The sequence below is a fragment of the Camelus bactrianus genome, chromosome 15, assembly GCF_048773025.1.
Source record: "Camelus bactrianus isolate YW-2024 breed Bactrian camel chromosome 15, ASM4877302v1, whole genome shotgun sequence".
NCBI classification, from domain to species: Eukaryota; Metazoa; Chordata; class Mammalia; order Artiodactyla; family Camelidae; genus Camelus; species Camelus bactrianus.
In genome coordinates, this window is record NC_133553.1 from 43,455,875 (window position 1) to 43,472,531 (window position 16,657).

Genomic DNA, 16,657 nt, shown 5'->3' on the forward strand with positions numbered 1-16,657 from the left:
TTCTTTCCACTTACATCTTTTTTCTGTTCCAGGATTCAGTCTGACATTGCATTTAGGCGTCTTGTTTCCATAGTCTCCTCTGGTTTGTGATAGTACCTCAGTCTTTCCTTATTTTTCATGGCCTTGACAGTTTTGAAGAGTAATTTATGAATTTTTAATAATAACTTTATTGAGATATTGTGATGGTTAATTTTATGTGTCAACTTCATTGGGCTGTATGATGCCCACATACTTGGTTAAACATTATTCTGGGTGTATCCATAACAGTATTTCCTTGAAGAGATTAGTTGAATCAGTAGGCTCAGTAAACCAGATTGTCTTCCCCAATGTGGGAGGACCTCGTCCAGTCAGTTGAGGGTTTGAAAAGAACAAAAAGGTGGAAGAAGGGAGAATTCTCTCTCTCTGCCTGACTAAGTGGGACATTGGGCTCCTGCTCTTGGACTAGGATTTACAGCATCAGCAATCCTGGTTCTCAGGCCCTTGGATTTAGACTAGAACTGCAAATTTTTTTTTTCAAATCCATTCATCAGTTGATGAAAATTTGGGTTATTTCCACTTTTGGGATATTATGAATAATGTTGCTATGAACATTCATTTACAAATTTTTTGTGTGGACATATATTTTCTCTTACATAACACTTAGGAGTGGAATTGCTGGGTCAGATGGCAACTCTGTGTTTAACATTTTGAGGAACTGCCAAACTGTTTTCCAAAGTAGGTGCACCATTTTACATCCTCACTAGCAAAGTATTAGGGTTCCAGTTTCTCCACATCCTTGTCAACACTTGTTATTGTCTGTATGTGAAGTGTATCTCACTGTGGTTTTGATTTTGCGTTTTCCTAATGGCTAAGAATGTTGTGTCCTTTTTACCCCTTCCTGGCAACTAAAAAAGAATTTTTTTTTTCACTTGAAATATACTTGACATACAACATTATGTTAGTTTCAGGTCTACTACATAGTGATTTGATGTTCGCATACATTATGAAATGATTACCACAATAAGTGTAGTAACCATCTGTCCCTGTACAAAGTTACTACAATATTATTGACCGTATTCCTTATGCTGTATATTACATCCCCATGGCTTATTTATTTTCTAACTGGACGTTTATACCTCTTAATCCCCTTCATCTGTTTGTATGCTCACCCCCTCCCCCTTCCTTCTGGGAACCACCCATTTGTTTTCTGTATCTGTGAGTCTGTTTTCCATTTGTTTTGTTTTATTTTTTTAGATTCCATGTATAAGTAAGATCAGATGGTATTTGTCTTTCTTTTTTTTTTTTTAGTTTATTTATTTATTTTAACATTTTTTATTGATTTATAATCATTTTTACAATGTTGTGTCAAATTCCAGTGTTCAGCACAATTTTTCAGTTATTCATGGACATATACACACTCATTGTCACATTTTTTTCTCTGTGAGTTATCATAACATTTTGTGTATATTTCCCTGTGCTATACAGTGTAGTCTATTCTACAATTTTGAAATCCCAGTCTATCCCTTCCCACCCTCCACCCCCCTGGTAACCACAAGTCTGTATTCTCTGTCTGTGAGTCTATTTCTGTCCTTTATTTATGCTTTGTTTTTGTTTGTTTGTTTTTGTTTTTGTTTTTTAGATTCCACATATGAGCGATCTCATATGGTATTTTTCTTTCTCTTTCTGGCTTACTTCACTTAGAATGACATTCTCCAGGAGCATCCACGTTGCTGCAAATGGCATTATGTTGTCGGTTTTTATGGCTGAGTAGTATTCCATTGTATAAATATACCACAGCTTCTTTATCCAGTCACCTGTTGATGGACATTTAGGCTGTTTCCATGTTTTGGCTATTGTAAATAGTGCTGCTATGAACATTGGGGTGCAGGTGTCATCCTGAAGTAGATTTCCTTCTGGATACAAGCCCAGGAGTGGGATTCCTGGGTCATATGGTAAGTCTATTCCTAGTCTTTTGAGGAATCTCCACACTGTTTTCCATAGTGGCTGCACCAAACTGCATTCCCACCAGCAGTGTAGGAGGGTTCCCCTTTCTCCACAGCCTCTCCAGCATTTGTCATTTGTGGATTTTTGAATGACGGCCATTCTGACTGGTGTGAGGTGATACCTCATTGTAGTTTTGATTTGCATTTCTCTGATAATTAGTGATATTGAGCATTTTTTCATGTGCTTTTTGATCATTTGTATGTCTTCCTTGGAGAATTGCTTGTTTAGGTCTTCTGCCCATTTTTGGATTGGGTTGTTTATTTTTTTCTTATTCAGTCGTATGAGCTGCTTATATATTCTGGAGATCAAGCCTTTGTCGGTTTCACTTGCAAAAATTTTCTCCCATTCCGTAGGTTTTCTTCTTGTTTTATTTCTGGTTTCCTTTGCTGTGCAGAAGCTTGTAAGTTTCATTAGGTCCCATTTGTTTATTCTTGCTTTTATTTCTTCTGGGAGAAAATTTTTGAGATGTATGTCAGATAATGTTTTGCCTATGTTTTCCTCTAGGAGGTTTATTGTATCTTGTCTTATGTTTAAGTCTTTAATCCATTTTGAGTTGATTTTTGTATATGGTGTAAGGGAGTGTTCTAGCTTCATTGTTTTACATGCTGCTGTCCAGTTTTCCCAACACCATTTGCTGAAGAGACTGTCTTTATTCAATGTATATTCTTGCCTCCTTTGTCAAAGATGAGTTGACCAAAAGTTTGTGGGTTCATTTCTGGGCTCTCTATTCTGTTCCATTGGTCTATATGTCTGTTTTGGTACCAGTACCATGCTGTCTTGATGACTGTAGCTCTATAGTATTGTCTGAAGTCTGGGAGAGTTATTCCTCCAGCCTCTTTCTTTCTCTTCAGGAATGCTTTGGCAATTCTAGGTCTTTGATGGTTCCATATGAATTTTATTATGATTTTTTCTAGTTCTGTGAAATATGTCCTGGGTAATTGGATAGGGATTGCATTAAATCTGTAGATTGCCTTGGGCAGTGTGACCATTTTAACAATATTGATTCTTCCAATCCAAGAGCATGGAATATCTTTCCATTTTTTAAAGTCTTCTTTAATTTCCTTCATCAATGGTTTATAGTTTTCTGTGTATAATTCTTTCACCTCCTTGGTTAGATTTATTCCCAGATATTTTATTACTTTGGGTGCTATTTTAAAGGGGATTGTTTCTTTACTTTCTTCTTCTGTTGATTTATCGTTAGTGTAAAGAAATGCAACTGATTTTTGAACGTTAATTTTGTAACCTGCTACCCTGCTGAATTCTTCAATCAGCTCTAGTAGCTTTTGTGTGGACCTTTTAGGGTTTTCTATATATAGTAGCATGTCATCAGCATATAATGACACTTTTACCTCTTCTTTTCCAATTTGGATCCCTTTTATTTCTTTCTCTTGCCTGACTGCTGTGGCTAGGACTTCCAGGACTATGTTGAATAGGAGTGGTGATAGTGGGCATCCTTGTCTTGTCCCAGATTTTAGTGGGAAGCTTTTGAGTTTTTCACCGTTGAGTACTATGCTGGCTGTAGGTTTGTCATATATAGCTTTTATTATGTTGAGATATGTTCCCTCTATACCCACTTTGGCGAGAGTTTTTATCATAAATGGGTGTTGAATTTTATCAAATGCTTTTTCTGCATCGATTGAGATGATCATGTGGTTTTTGTCCTTTCTCTTGTTGATGTGATGTATTACACTGATTGATTTGCGTATGTTGAACCAGCCTTGTGTTCCTGGGATGAACCCCACTTGGTCATGATGTATTATAATCTTTTTTATGTGTTGTTGGATTCTATTTGCTAATATTTTGGTGAGGATTTTGGCGTCTATGTTCATCAGTGATATTGGCCTATAATTCTCTTTTTTTGTAGTGTCTTTGCCTGGTTTTGGTATCAGGGTGATGGTGGCTTCATAGTATGAGTTTGGGAGTATTCCCTCCTTTTCAATCGTCTGGAAGAGTTTGAGAAGGACTGGTATGAGTTCTTCTTTGTATGTTTGGTAGAATTCCCCGGTGAAGCCGTCCGGTCCTGGACTTTTATTTGTAGGGAGGTTTTTAATTGCTATTTCTATTTCCTTTCTAGTGATCGGATTGTTCAAGTGTTCAGATTCTTCTTGATTCAGTTTTGGTGGACAGTATGTTTCCAGAAACTTGTCCATCTCCTCCAGGTTATCCAGTTTGGTTCCATATAGTTTTTCATAATATTCTCGTATGATATTCTGTATTTCTATTTTGTTTGTTGTAATTTCTCCATTTTCCTTTCTTATTTTGCTAATTTGTGCTCTCTCTTTTTTCTTCTTTGTGAGTTTGGCCAGAGGTTTGTCGATTTTATTTACTTTTTCAAAAAACCAGCTTTTGGTTGATTTTTTTCTATGGTCTTGTTAATCTCTATTGTATTTAATTCCTCTCTGATCTTTATTATTTCCTTCCTTCTGCTGCTTTTTGGGGCTTTTTGTTCTTCTTTTTCTAATTCATTCAGGTGGTGGGTTAAATTGTTTATTTGAGATTGTTCTTCTTTTTTGAGGAAGGCCTGTATCGCTATAAACTTCCCTCTTAGCACTGCCTTTGCTGTGTCCCATAGGTTTTGAGTGGTTGTGCGGTATTTGTCTTTCTTTGACTTATTTCACTTAGCATATCTCTCTCTAGATCCATCCATGTTGTCACAAATGGCAAGATTTCATTTTTCTTTTAATGGAGAAATGCTTTTTTTAATGAAGAAATAATGGTTTTCATTGAGCAGGGAAAGTTTAAAGTCCAGTAAGTCTCGTGTGGCACTAATAAATTTTCATTTTTCCAAGGAGGAATGGTCGTCTTGAACCATTCTATCAGCTTCAGTTGTATCAAAGTGCAGGAAAGTCATCAGGTAGTGGGGAAATGGATGCTAATTTAAACTTTTTCATGTTTAATTTGTACAATAGGTAACATTTTTAGATAAAAGGAAAAATAACCTGTGTACACATTTTTACGTAAGGTTTTTGAGTTTGTAGAGATTATATTGGACATCTTATTAAGCAAATAGATTCCAGGCTGATCAGCACCTGCTATTAAACACTGGACCATGTTGTATTATTGTATTTATTCACATTTCTCTCTGTTCCAGCACTCTGCACAGTTTCCAAGCCGGAAACAATATATTTTTAAAAACTCTTTGAATGATCAGTAGGAAAATATGTTATCTCTGTAGAAATTCTGTGCTTCTGTGTGATTCTGTATAGAAAAGCAGTATGAATGATTATATAGACCTGGAGTGATCTTTCTGAATGTTGTGTGGTCTTTGATATGTTTTATATCATTATGTTTGGATGTCTTCATTCCTAAAGATTTAAAGTTCTGTGGAGGAGACATAATTAGGTACATTGCTTGAGGTTCAGGATAAAACAATTGGGTTATCTATATTCACAATTTGATAATGGTTCCTTTAGTTTGTGGTTAGAAATGTATGATGTTTTTTCCTATGAGCCAAGATTTGTTCAGCATAAAGGAAGCCAACACTTTAAATCTCTTTTTAAACTTCTTTTGTCAACAACGTTTGGCATGGTTGTACATGTGTTAATTATATATTCATATTTACTTCATAAAATAATTCTGACTCAACCTCTTACTCTGTTAGCTGTTAATGTATGTACATGAAAATTTAAGTGTCAGATTTTCATTTTTAATTTGGGAAAAAATACACTATAGCTACATTAAAGAGTTTAAAAATTAAATCACCTGTTATTCTTTCATCTTGGTGTAAAATCTACACTTCCAAAAATAATTTATATTTTAGATTGGTGAGATATCCTTCTATTGGTTTTGTAATCATGTTGTGCCTCTAAAAACAGTATAACCAATATTTCTTTGTCTCCTAATATAATTGTGAAAATAGTGGTTTAGTGATTCAGTTTAAATTCTTTTGTCATTTCAGACAGTATGGCGGTGACTTCATGTTTTATTGTTTATATGAATTTTCAGTGTCTGTTATCCCATAAAATTCAAGTGGTATCTATTAATAACATTTAGTAGCTTCTGCTCCCCCCCCCCCATTTAAAAAAACCTCTGATTTTGGAGAACTTAAAAAAAAAGATTTTTTTTCTAGATGATTAAGTATTAAATGTTAGAAATACTGCTTTTTCAGTTGTTACTGGGGCAAAAAAAGTAAGTGAAACTATTTTTGGAAATCCCATTTATTACTTAAGTGCTCTTGCACGTGTGAGCACGTATTCACAGGTCATAGAAGTTCTATGGCAGCTGTAGTTGTGCTAACAGCAACAGAGCAATTTCCCTACTCTAAATCTGTCCTTTGTAAGAGCATGTCAGATTATTATTGACTTTGAGTGTTACATGCACTGAAGGAATGATGTTAATTTTTCTGCTTCAGTAATATGCATGAAAAAATATATTAGAAAAACAGAAAACCTGTATAACTCTTGGTAACCAAATTAGAGATTTGACAGGATAATATGGAAATACCACATGCTCTCAGAGAAACCTTTTGAAGCAATATTAACCTGAGATGATTAACAGAGAAAGATGTTTTGATTAGAGGAATTCTTTTTTATTTAATGAATATACAATTGCAAAAATATTTTGTAAGCTACAATTTTTGACCTGTGTTAATATTTTACTTTTGCTATTTTATCTTGCTTTTGGTAATTTTTTCTTTTGAATCATATTTCACTCTGATAATCCAACAAAGCCCTTCTAGCTTCCTATTTAATGTATATGTGATGTATTTGTTCTTGTATGTTATTTTGTGGAGAGCAAGTTGTGACATTTGTTTAGAAAATCAAATGACATTATAACATTAAAAAATATTCTGTGAGCCCTGACCAATATCTGTAACTTGAATAGCCTGTCAGAATTCTCGTTTCAAATTTGTAGCTGTTCTGAATTTTTCAAGGTGCTGAGAGTAATTTAAAAAATGTTTGTAATACATATCACTACTTGGATAATCTTAATTTTTCTCAAGTGTAGACAGGTCTTTTTTAATAGACATTTTATTTTTGAACTCACACTCAGCTATGACCAAAGATAAATGCTGTCAGACTTCAAGGTCCTTGAATCTGTCAGTCTTTATTTGCCCCTTGCTCTATAGAAGTCCTTGTGTTTAAATTTTAACTACTCTTTAGAGCAGTTTCAATAAAGATAGTCCAGATGTGAATGTGTATTATTTTTAGGTTCTCATATGCAGTGGCTACTTAAAAAATCTGAAGATTATTTTAGGCAAATTTGCGTGGTGATGTCTTTGAGGGACCCTTGTATAAAATTATCTTATATTAATTCTTTACAGAATCAGAAACTGACTCTATCTAAAGGTTGCATTGTACTCTGCTTTCTTGAAAAATAAAGAAATTACCTATAAAGTGTTTTATGTTAAAAGAATTTACTGCCTAACATTGTTCCCTCCCCAGGTTGGCCTCTCAATAAATGTCTACAAAGATAGTTTTATTTTTTAGGTTACACAATGTCAGGATTGTAAAGTGAGTCTAAATATATACATATATAAATGTTCCTGACCGCCATCTGGTTTCTTAATGGCAGCTTTACAATTCGAATATTCCTAACTTTTGTAGGCATTATCACTGTGAAGGTGAGGAGGTCTTTTTTACATTTATTCCTTTTTTCTCTTTCAACAGGGGGAAATGCAGTGTTGCCCTTCTGAATGAGACAGAGTCAGTATTATCGTATCTAGATAAAGAGGTAATTCATAAATATATGTATGTTAGTGTTTTTGTTTTCTATTTTACGTGAAGCCTATAAATTTAAATTGTTTCTTCTTCTACCAAATTTTTGCACAGTGATAGCAGTATTATGGTAAAAGTATTATGACTATTTACATTCGAGTAATTTAATTTTTCTGGTTAACTAAGAGTTGGCAAAAACTCCTGTGTCTGTCTCACTTGGTACTTGAAAGGCTTATAAAGTATAGCACATGATTTAGTTGCCAGTAGAAGAAATATTTTTGGCTTTATGAGATAAGTGACTTATGTATACTTTGTCTTTCTCCCTATGTTTTGTTTCTTTCTTTTTTTTCCCTCTCTTTTTAAATAAATAGCTTTTCTTTTAGACTCTTTCCAGATGAGATTTTACCATTGGTGGTCTGCTTTCTTTCCTGGAATCATAATAAACTTTGTCAACTAAGAATACTTCTTTCTGTAAACTTCAACAAGAAACTTTTTAAACATTTTTAACAAGTTGAATTAGAGCCTGTACTTTATTGAAGGGAGGAAATTCTTGTAAACAGAGTATTCCATATTTTGCAGTTTTTTGTGATTTTTATTGTTTGTATCGTGGGGAAAATATTTTACTATTAATAATATTTCAGTGTTGGGGGAGAGTATATATAGCTCAGTGGTAGAGCATGCACGAGGTCCTGGGTTCAATCCCCAGTACCTCCATTAAAAAAGAAAAGATAATATTTCAGTGTTTAACTGTTATGGTTTCATGGTAAAAGTTTCCAAAAAGTTTTATTACATGTATTTTTTTTAAGAATTAAAGGGACATTTTCTTTTTAAAAAGTATTTTATTGTGCTCAAAAGTGCTGTTCCTTTATCCCGAAGAAAACATTACAGAAGATTGGTACAAACATGTAGAACTACTATCCATATGAAAACCTAATAATGAAAATGAAAGGGAAAATAAAATTCAAGGGAGAAAAAAGGTTAATAGTCTTTATAACTTATACGCATGAAATTTAGAAAAGAAAGTAGGGTTTGTTGTCGATTCAACAGAATGATGGATAATAATATGGCAAATGATTATGCTCAGAAATTAGCTTTTGTTCACAGAAGCAGAAATAAAAAGGAAATACTCAACATGTTTCAGTATATTTTATTGTATTTGGTTGTTGAGAGTGGATCTTTTTTTTAAAAGGTGATATTTTTGCTTTATAATTTGTTAGCAATTTGTATGTGCTAAGCACTGTAGTAGATGAAAATTTGCAAAGGTCTGTAGGATTTTTTTTCCTACTCATTTGCTTTTTAACCATGTAGTCCTTTATCAGTCTGCTGTTGGTAGGATTAGGCTTTTCCAGGATGTAATACAGTCATGCAGTAGATGACCCTCAGAACCACAGTGGGAAGCAGGGGCAAGACTTTGCTGGTTCAGATGACCTCCAGTGGTATTGCAGAATCCAGCCAAGGACTGGTGGCTATAGGTCATTTTGCCCATTAGACACAGTAACTAGGGTGTTTGCTCTTAAGTGACCATGGAAAGTTAGGTGGGTGTGCTAGTGGTGGTAGCATGTATACAGTTATGTTTATATGCTTATCTATATATACATAGGAGTGTTTCAGAATTTAAAGAACTGCAAAGTTGTACTTACAGATATTTAATTAAATTGTATACAATGTAACATATTAGTAAACTGCATATAAACTAAGCTCCTCTATAGTTCATATAATGTGAGATGTATGTGCATTTTAGTATTTTTGATAAAATGTGGGACAGAAACACTTCAAAACTGAGAGTGTCCGGTATCTGTGAAGGCATCTTTACTGTTTAGTGTGGGCTTTACAGCTTTAAATGATTTCTTGAGTTCAGGTGTCTTCCTTTGACTTTTGCTTAACTTTGCTAGCTTTTAATTTTAGAGTTGTTAATGGTTTTCTGTTAGACTGAAATGGATAATAATGAAACTTCATTATCTACCTTTATTGTTAAGCTATTTGTTTTGCTTTCATTTAATTCTGTACTTTTTTTTTTTTTTAATTCTGTACTGTTTTATCTGATGACAGTAACATCTTGCTCTCCTTGGAGATTTATTCACCAAAATGAAGTTTTATAGTCTCTGAAGTTTTATGGTTTCATTATTGTGACACTGGATTTATTACTTTATAAAAAGTAGAAGGAATTACATTTACCTAGATATTTTTTGTCTTTTTTCCCCAGGATACCTTTTTCTACTCATTGGTCTATGACCCCTCAGTGAAAACACTATTAGCTGACAAAGGTGAAATCAGAGTGGGACCTAGATATCAAGCAGACATTCCAGAAATGCTCTTAGAAGGTATGTTTTTCTTTGGGTTTTCAAGTCCTATGAAAACAAAGGTACTTTAAAACTCAAATATTATTTTCTTCATATGGAAGAAGCAACTTTCAGGCTAAAGTTTAAAAGTTAGGGCCTCTTCCAATTTTAGACATATAGCAAACAGCAATGAAAAGTAATTTATTTGATCAGTTATTCTTTTTTGACTTTATAATTTTGTGAGTTTTCTAGCTGTGTTCTTCTTTCAAATACATCTTTAAGAATGTTTTAGTGCTGTTGAACTTGTGACATGCTCATGCCTTGGGATCCTGAATGCCCTCCTGTCATCATTCTGAGGTAGCCATGGAATCTGGTGAACAGTTAGGTTTTATTGGGGATGTTGGCTGGTCTGAATAGTTTATATACCAGAGAGATTCAAAGCTTTGCATTTTAAGAACAGGTCTTCCTAGCAAGACTTAATTTTTCCTTCTCCTGCCCTAACTGTATACTTAAAACCTTTATTTTCTGATTTCAAAAGTGAAACATTCTTACTGTTAAAAAGTGAAACACAAAATACAGAAATGTGTAGTATAGAAAACAAACACCATCCCCTTGCCTTCATTCCAAACCCCCATTTAATTACTATTATTATTTAGGGTATTATTTTTGTGCTTTTTTGGAAGTGTAGATTTTACACAAAGATGAAAGAATAATAGGTGATTTAATTTTGGGAGGGGTGTAGTTAGTACTTATTTATTTATTTTTAGAGGTGGTACTGGGGATTAAACCCAGGACCTTGTGTATGGTAAGCATGCGCTCTACCACTTGAGCTCTATCCTCCCTCTAGGGTATTGTTTTTGGTACATGCTCTGGCTCATAATCCATTCAGTCTTTGTGCAGTTCCAGGTTGCTTATGTTATTCTGCAGCTGCTTCTTTCAGTTGGTCATGTATCTTTAGCATCTTTCCCCATTAGTAGAGTGACTTTATTTTTTTTGGTGACTAATAGTTCTTAAGTCTGCATGGATGTACCATAATTTCCTTTTCTAGGACCCTATATTAATTTTTGTGTGAGAGAGCCAGATGCCTCCAATAGATTATTAGGGAATTCCTCCCCCTCGTGTCCCCCGACTCTCATTTTGTTATATTATTGTCTTGGCTTTTTGGTTTTTCTTTGCTGCTGCTGCTGTTGTGTTAACTTTTAAAAGTTGAGATTATGCTTTACTTAGTTACCTTTAGTTTTTCTGTAAATTCCTTGTATATTTTCTATTTGCTTATTTATCTGTATAGGTGTTGACAAGAATACTTTGTTTATCTTTATTAAAGATAAACAAAGTATTTGTCCTTTGTCTTCAAGTATTGCACATACTGCCTCTTCATTTTTAAAAAAGTTAATAATGATTTTAAATTTAACTCATTTATTTTTGTTATATAAAAATTTAGAATTTTTGTCATATAGAAGTTTAGAATTTATTAGTCTTTTCCCTTAAGGTTTTCATAATTTGCATTCTTTACCTTGCCTTACTCATAGGAAATGTATACAGAAAAGTTAAATCAACTCAGGATAGAGTTTGTGAACCATAAGGCACACTGGTCGGTTGTCATTGTCAGTGGTGGGTAGGTGGGGTGCCTGTGAATAATACCAGGCTGCATATGTCTGCATTTTAGTGAACTTAATACCAGGAAAGGTCAATCAATAATGACTAAGTTTTGAGAACAGAATGCGGTATCTACACTCAACTGTGTTGTGTTTAGAAGTTTTTATGAATAGTTTGTAAGTAGTTAATCAGTTCATTATAGGCTGACAGATCACATTTATTGGCATTGTGATCTGTGCAAGTGGACTTGTCTTCCAGAAATAATTTTGGATGTTTATACAATTGTTAACGTTTGATCTTAGACTTGTATCACTGCATCTAAGTGTTCGCTATATATTTGTTATTTTTAAAAACACTTCATTTAAAAAATTTATAAATAGTGCTACAATAAGTACCCTTTAAATAATGGATAATTTTATATTCTGGATATAACTGGAAAATAAGTTCCTGGAAGTGGAATTTCTAAGTCATAAGAAATGTATGTTTGTAATTTTATTCAAAATGCCAGTTGTCTTCCAAGTAATCATTTACAGGTAGGTTTTTCCTTGTTTTTTTTATTAAGGTGTAATTTGTATGTAGTACATTTCACCCTTTTTTGTGTACAGTACAATGAGTTTTTGACAAATGTTTATGCTCCTGTTGAAATAGTTCAGCAAGTCCTTCTGTGCACAGTCCAAAAGCCAGAAATGTCCCTAGTGTTCATATGTGTGTGTCACTCGACCCGCAATATCCCCCAATCAGGCCTTTGTTACTCCTCCCTGAACTCTGATCGTTACTTTTTTCAAACTATGTGGACTGTGTTGTTCATGTAATCTTTGGCGCTATTTTAATTATTTGATTTTTAAAATTTTGGACTGCGTGAGCTGTTGATGGTGTGGTTCTCTCTTGAGCACTGAGCATAAACTTCGGTGTATAGAAAGCCTAGAAATTTTGTAGTATTGTTCATGTAAAGATAAAATGCTGAACCAAGGAACAAAATTGGGATGTTTCAAGTGCCAGTGGCAGAAAAATCATATGATGGAAACCCGCGAGTTCTCATTTATCTGAAAAATTATGTACTTGTGATATTAAGCCTCGAAAACATAAAGTTGGTTAGAGTGTTGTAATTTGGAAAGCATATCTACCTAGCTTAGAATTTTAAAAAATTAATTTAAGGAACAAAATCATACATAAAATGAAATAATTTATTCTATAGTTCTTCTCAGTAACAATTTGAAGTTTCTAAGGATAAGAACCTTGAAGTGGTTCTTGTAGGTTAAAGCAATTATTAACACCTTGTGGCATTTGAGGAGTTATACCAGTTATCTGACAACGGCATTCTTTGTATTCAGAAAACGTACCTAAATATTCATTAATGTAATAGATCTTATAGTTTATTAACAAGTATTAATTGCTTTTAACATTGTTTCTCCTGGTAGTCCTCAGGATGAGTGGTTTACAAACTTTATTTAGGCAGTAGAACCCTTTCTTATTATGCATATGACCTTAAATAGGAGAAGTCACATTGTGGATGAGGTGGAAGAGAAAGCCCCACTGAGTCTCATGAGGTACCCTATTGAGCCTTAGGATTTAGAGAACCTTAGGGGTGCTGTTCAGTACTCCGCATCTCTTAGAATGCTGTCTCTTTAATACACAGTCAACATCTCCAAATAAACCTTGCAGCTAGAAGTGCTTGTGATGAAGTCCCTTTGTAGCAGTAGTGTAACAAAGGGGCTCCACTATTTTCCCTTTCTTTTCCCAGTTTTTAAATCTGAAAGTTTATTTTATTGCAAATGATATGAATTGTGGTAGAAAAATGCAACTATACTGGAAACAAAAGTAGTAGTCCCTCAGATCTTCCCTTCTAGACCACTATTAACTGCTGTTATTAATTTAACATGTTCTCCCAGACTGTTTGTTACATAAATCTGTAGAGAGAGATCCATGAAATTATGTTTTATGCAGTATTCCATCGTGTGATAGATCCAAGTTTATTTTATGTAGCTCTTATATGTTTAATGGCAGGGCAAGTTTTCCCTCACTGTTCTTAAAAAATTTCTTTGTCGAGGAGGGTCTCATCTCATAGATTTTTTTTCTTACTGTTGAAATTTATCATCAATTTGTCACTTTCTTCCTTTCCAGATTTCATTAGGATTCTGATGGAAATTGTATTAATGTTATATATTGCTTTGGGAAGTGACTGATTATTTTATAGCATTGAGCAGTACGTGGGTCTGCTTCTGAGGTTTCTATTCTATTCCACTGGTCTATCTGTTCATGCTCTAGTTAAACTCTGCTTTAATTATAGCGCTTTGTAAGTGTATGTTAATATTTGGTAAGGCTAGTTTCTCTCTTATTTCCAAGCTTCACTAAAACCAGAAGAAAAAAAACCTTCCTTCCTATTTTTTTTTGAGTTGCAGTTAATTTTTAAGTTAATTTAGGGAGAACAGATATTTTGATGATTTTTGAAACGTCCTATCCAGACACAAGGAATTCTTTCTCTTCGTTGAAGGCCACTTTTGGGTCTTGTGGAAGCTTTTGTTTGTTTTGTTCTATTTTAATAGTGATTTTATATATTTCTTACTAAGTTTATAACTTGTTAGCTTTATTTGTAGGTATTCATCTTTAACAATGAAAAACACCATAGTTTTCATCACAAATGAAGAAGTCACTTTGAACTCTTTACTTCAACTTTAAAGCATTTAGCATATCCAGAATGTTTCTTTTCACTTGTATCAGGCAACTAGCTAGATGAAAGATTTAAAGAACCCGTCTTTACTCCCTAATTAGTGTATTTTCAGGGGAGCAGGAGTAGGGTGGCAAATAGGTACACCAGCAGTTAAACCAGACTTGAAAGACATAGACATTGCCATTATAAAGCTTTCATACATGCAGCTTGTACCTGTTTTTAGGGAAATTAAATAGTAGAAAACACCATGTTCAAGAACAGATATTTAGGGCTTGATGCAGTCTGTGCTTACTAACCCTTTTGATACTCTTGAGTGGGTACGTTTAGACCAGTGGCCAGATTCCAATTTGCATTGGCATGAGATGTAGAACCTGAATTAATATCCTGAGTAGGTGGAAGCATCAGCTCCGTGCCAGAATATATCACAGGCTTGCTTTCTTTGTGAACGTGTCCTGATGAATTCTAAGACATCGATGTGGCATTTGTCTTGCTGGTGAAAATTTTTCTTTTTTGTGGGTTTAGAATTTTAAATTTTGTTTATGGCTACCCACCGTGTAACAAACTGTTGAGATCTTGAAAGCTCAGCATATAGTTTGCAAAGGAAGGTAAAGGTTTCTTTTGAGATTTTAAATCTTTATTGAGTTTGAGAAAACCACCTAGAGAATTTTCCGTAGAATAAAGACGTCATATGTAGTAAGTTTTGCATTATTATTTAGCTGTGCTGTAACACTGGAATTTTAAGAAGTAAATCATTTACATGTTAAGTTAAACTTTGTTAACTGTTTAAAGTATTATAATAACATTAAATTATTAAACTAAAATAACTTTGGATTCACAGTCTTGGGTGAAAACTGGCTGTATTATGTTTCAACTGAGTAACATTGGGAAAACTAACCCCTCCAAGTTCCCATTTCTTTCTCTTTAAAAAGGGAATAGTGATGTGTGTGCATACATGATAGAGTTGTGATGATCAAATGAAGTAATTGTTATAAAGCATTTAGCACAGAGTCCAGAACTCAGTGTTAGCTACTACAGTTGCTTCTCCCCTGGCCACCACTGTCTACTGTTACTAATTAAGTAACACTTGTCTGTAGTTGGGAATTTAGGATGCATCTGTCTTTGAAAGTTAAAGAATTAAGTTAGTAGTCCCTTTGGCTACAGTACATGCTCTTTACGCTTGAATTGCTTCACATGCAGTCAATAGATAGAAAGATGTCAATGTAGTGTGGAAATTATGTCAGTTCATCTGAGACTTTTCTAAGCAGTTATTCTCACAGATGAAGAGTGTTTACAGAAAAAAAAAAAAAGGAGGCAATTCTACAGTAGTGCTTTCCTCCAGTGGAGGTATTGGCCTCAAAATCTGTGGCACTTTGACTGTGTTAAAACTATATGGGGCATATTAGAGTTACAAATCAAAGGATGAAAAATATTTTCCTCACTGTTTAAAAAAAAAAACAACCCTGCACACTATATTCTATTTTTAATTTTGTTGAAACTGTACACAGTGACCTACATCTCAGTGGAGGAAGCAAGAGATCAGGGTTTAAGGAGATAAAGGATTGACTGACCTTTGTACTTGGTGTAAATGTCAGTGGAGATTTAACTGTGTTGGTATTTTTATTATGATTGTTGTGCTGTGTGTGTGTGTGTGTGTGTGTGTGTGTGTGTGTGTGTGTGTTCTTATTACCAAGTTCATAGGTTTTAAAAGTTCTGTCTTATTTTTTCTATAACCCTTATTATTTTTAAGTGTATAATTTTGCAGAATGTGTTTTCTACAATATGGTGACTATTAATTAACTTAAAAACATCAGATTATGATAAGTTAATGTAAGCAGGTATTGGTTGCAACCATGTAAGAACAGTAATGCTTAACCCGGAGCAGTTTACCTCTTAGGGAAAGGTAATTATTCTTTTAAGAATTGTATTCTTAGATTTATAGAGATTAATATTTGAATTATTTGACTTTCAAAACTAAATTTTGTTAAATTTATTAAACTACTTGTACAAAAATGATACCCTTAAGATTTTAAAACCATCTTTTTTCAAGTCGTCTTATATTCTCTGAAAGTTCTGTAATTTCTTTATATAAACATTCTTCCAATTTTATTTCTTAATATTTTATATTTTTGTTGCCACAATGAATGATTTTTTTCAAATTTTTTGTTTATTTCTCTTTGGTGGAATGCCATTAAGTTTTATATATTTATTTTAATTGTGCCTTTCTAGTAATTTACTTTTTTTTAATTTATTGAGATATAATTATCATATAACACTGTGTAAGTTTAATTTGTTGATTTGATACATTTATGTAATGCAGTTTGATTACCACCATAGCATTAGCTAATAACTTCTATCATGTCGTATAATTATTTCTTTTTTGTGGTGGGAACAATTAAGATCTAGTTTCTTATCAAGTTTAAAGTTTATAATAACAGTCTGTAATCACTATGCTGTGTATTAGATCTCCAGAACTT

The 16,657-nt window shown here is 33.5% G+C and overlaps 1 protein-coding gene across 9 annotated transcripts in view; it reads left to right on the top strand.

The window, feature by feature from the left end:
• MTA3 (metastasis associated 1 family member 3) overlaps positions 1-16,657 on the top strand; it is a 180,686-nt gene that overhangs the window by 95,103 nt on the left and 68,926 nt on the right. For all 9 annotated transcript variants that reach the window (XR_006719189.2, XM_045504783.2, XM_010967707.3 and 6 more), the window contains exons 5-6: positions 7,593-7,656; positions 9,844-9,961. Coding sequence is in view for 8 of the 9 variants with exons in the window: in XM_045504783.2 (XP_045360739.1) it covers positions 7,593-7,656; positions 9,844-9,961 (182 nt within the window). In the remaining variant the exon portion in view is untranslated. The remainder of the gene's footprint in view (positions 1-7,592; positions 7,657-9,843; positions 9,962-16,657) is intronic.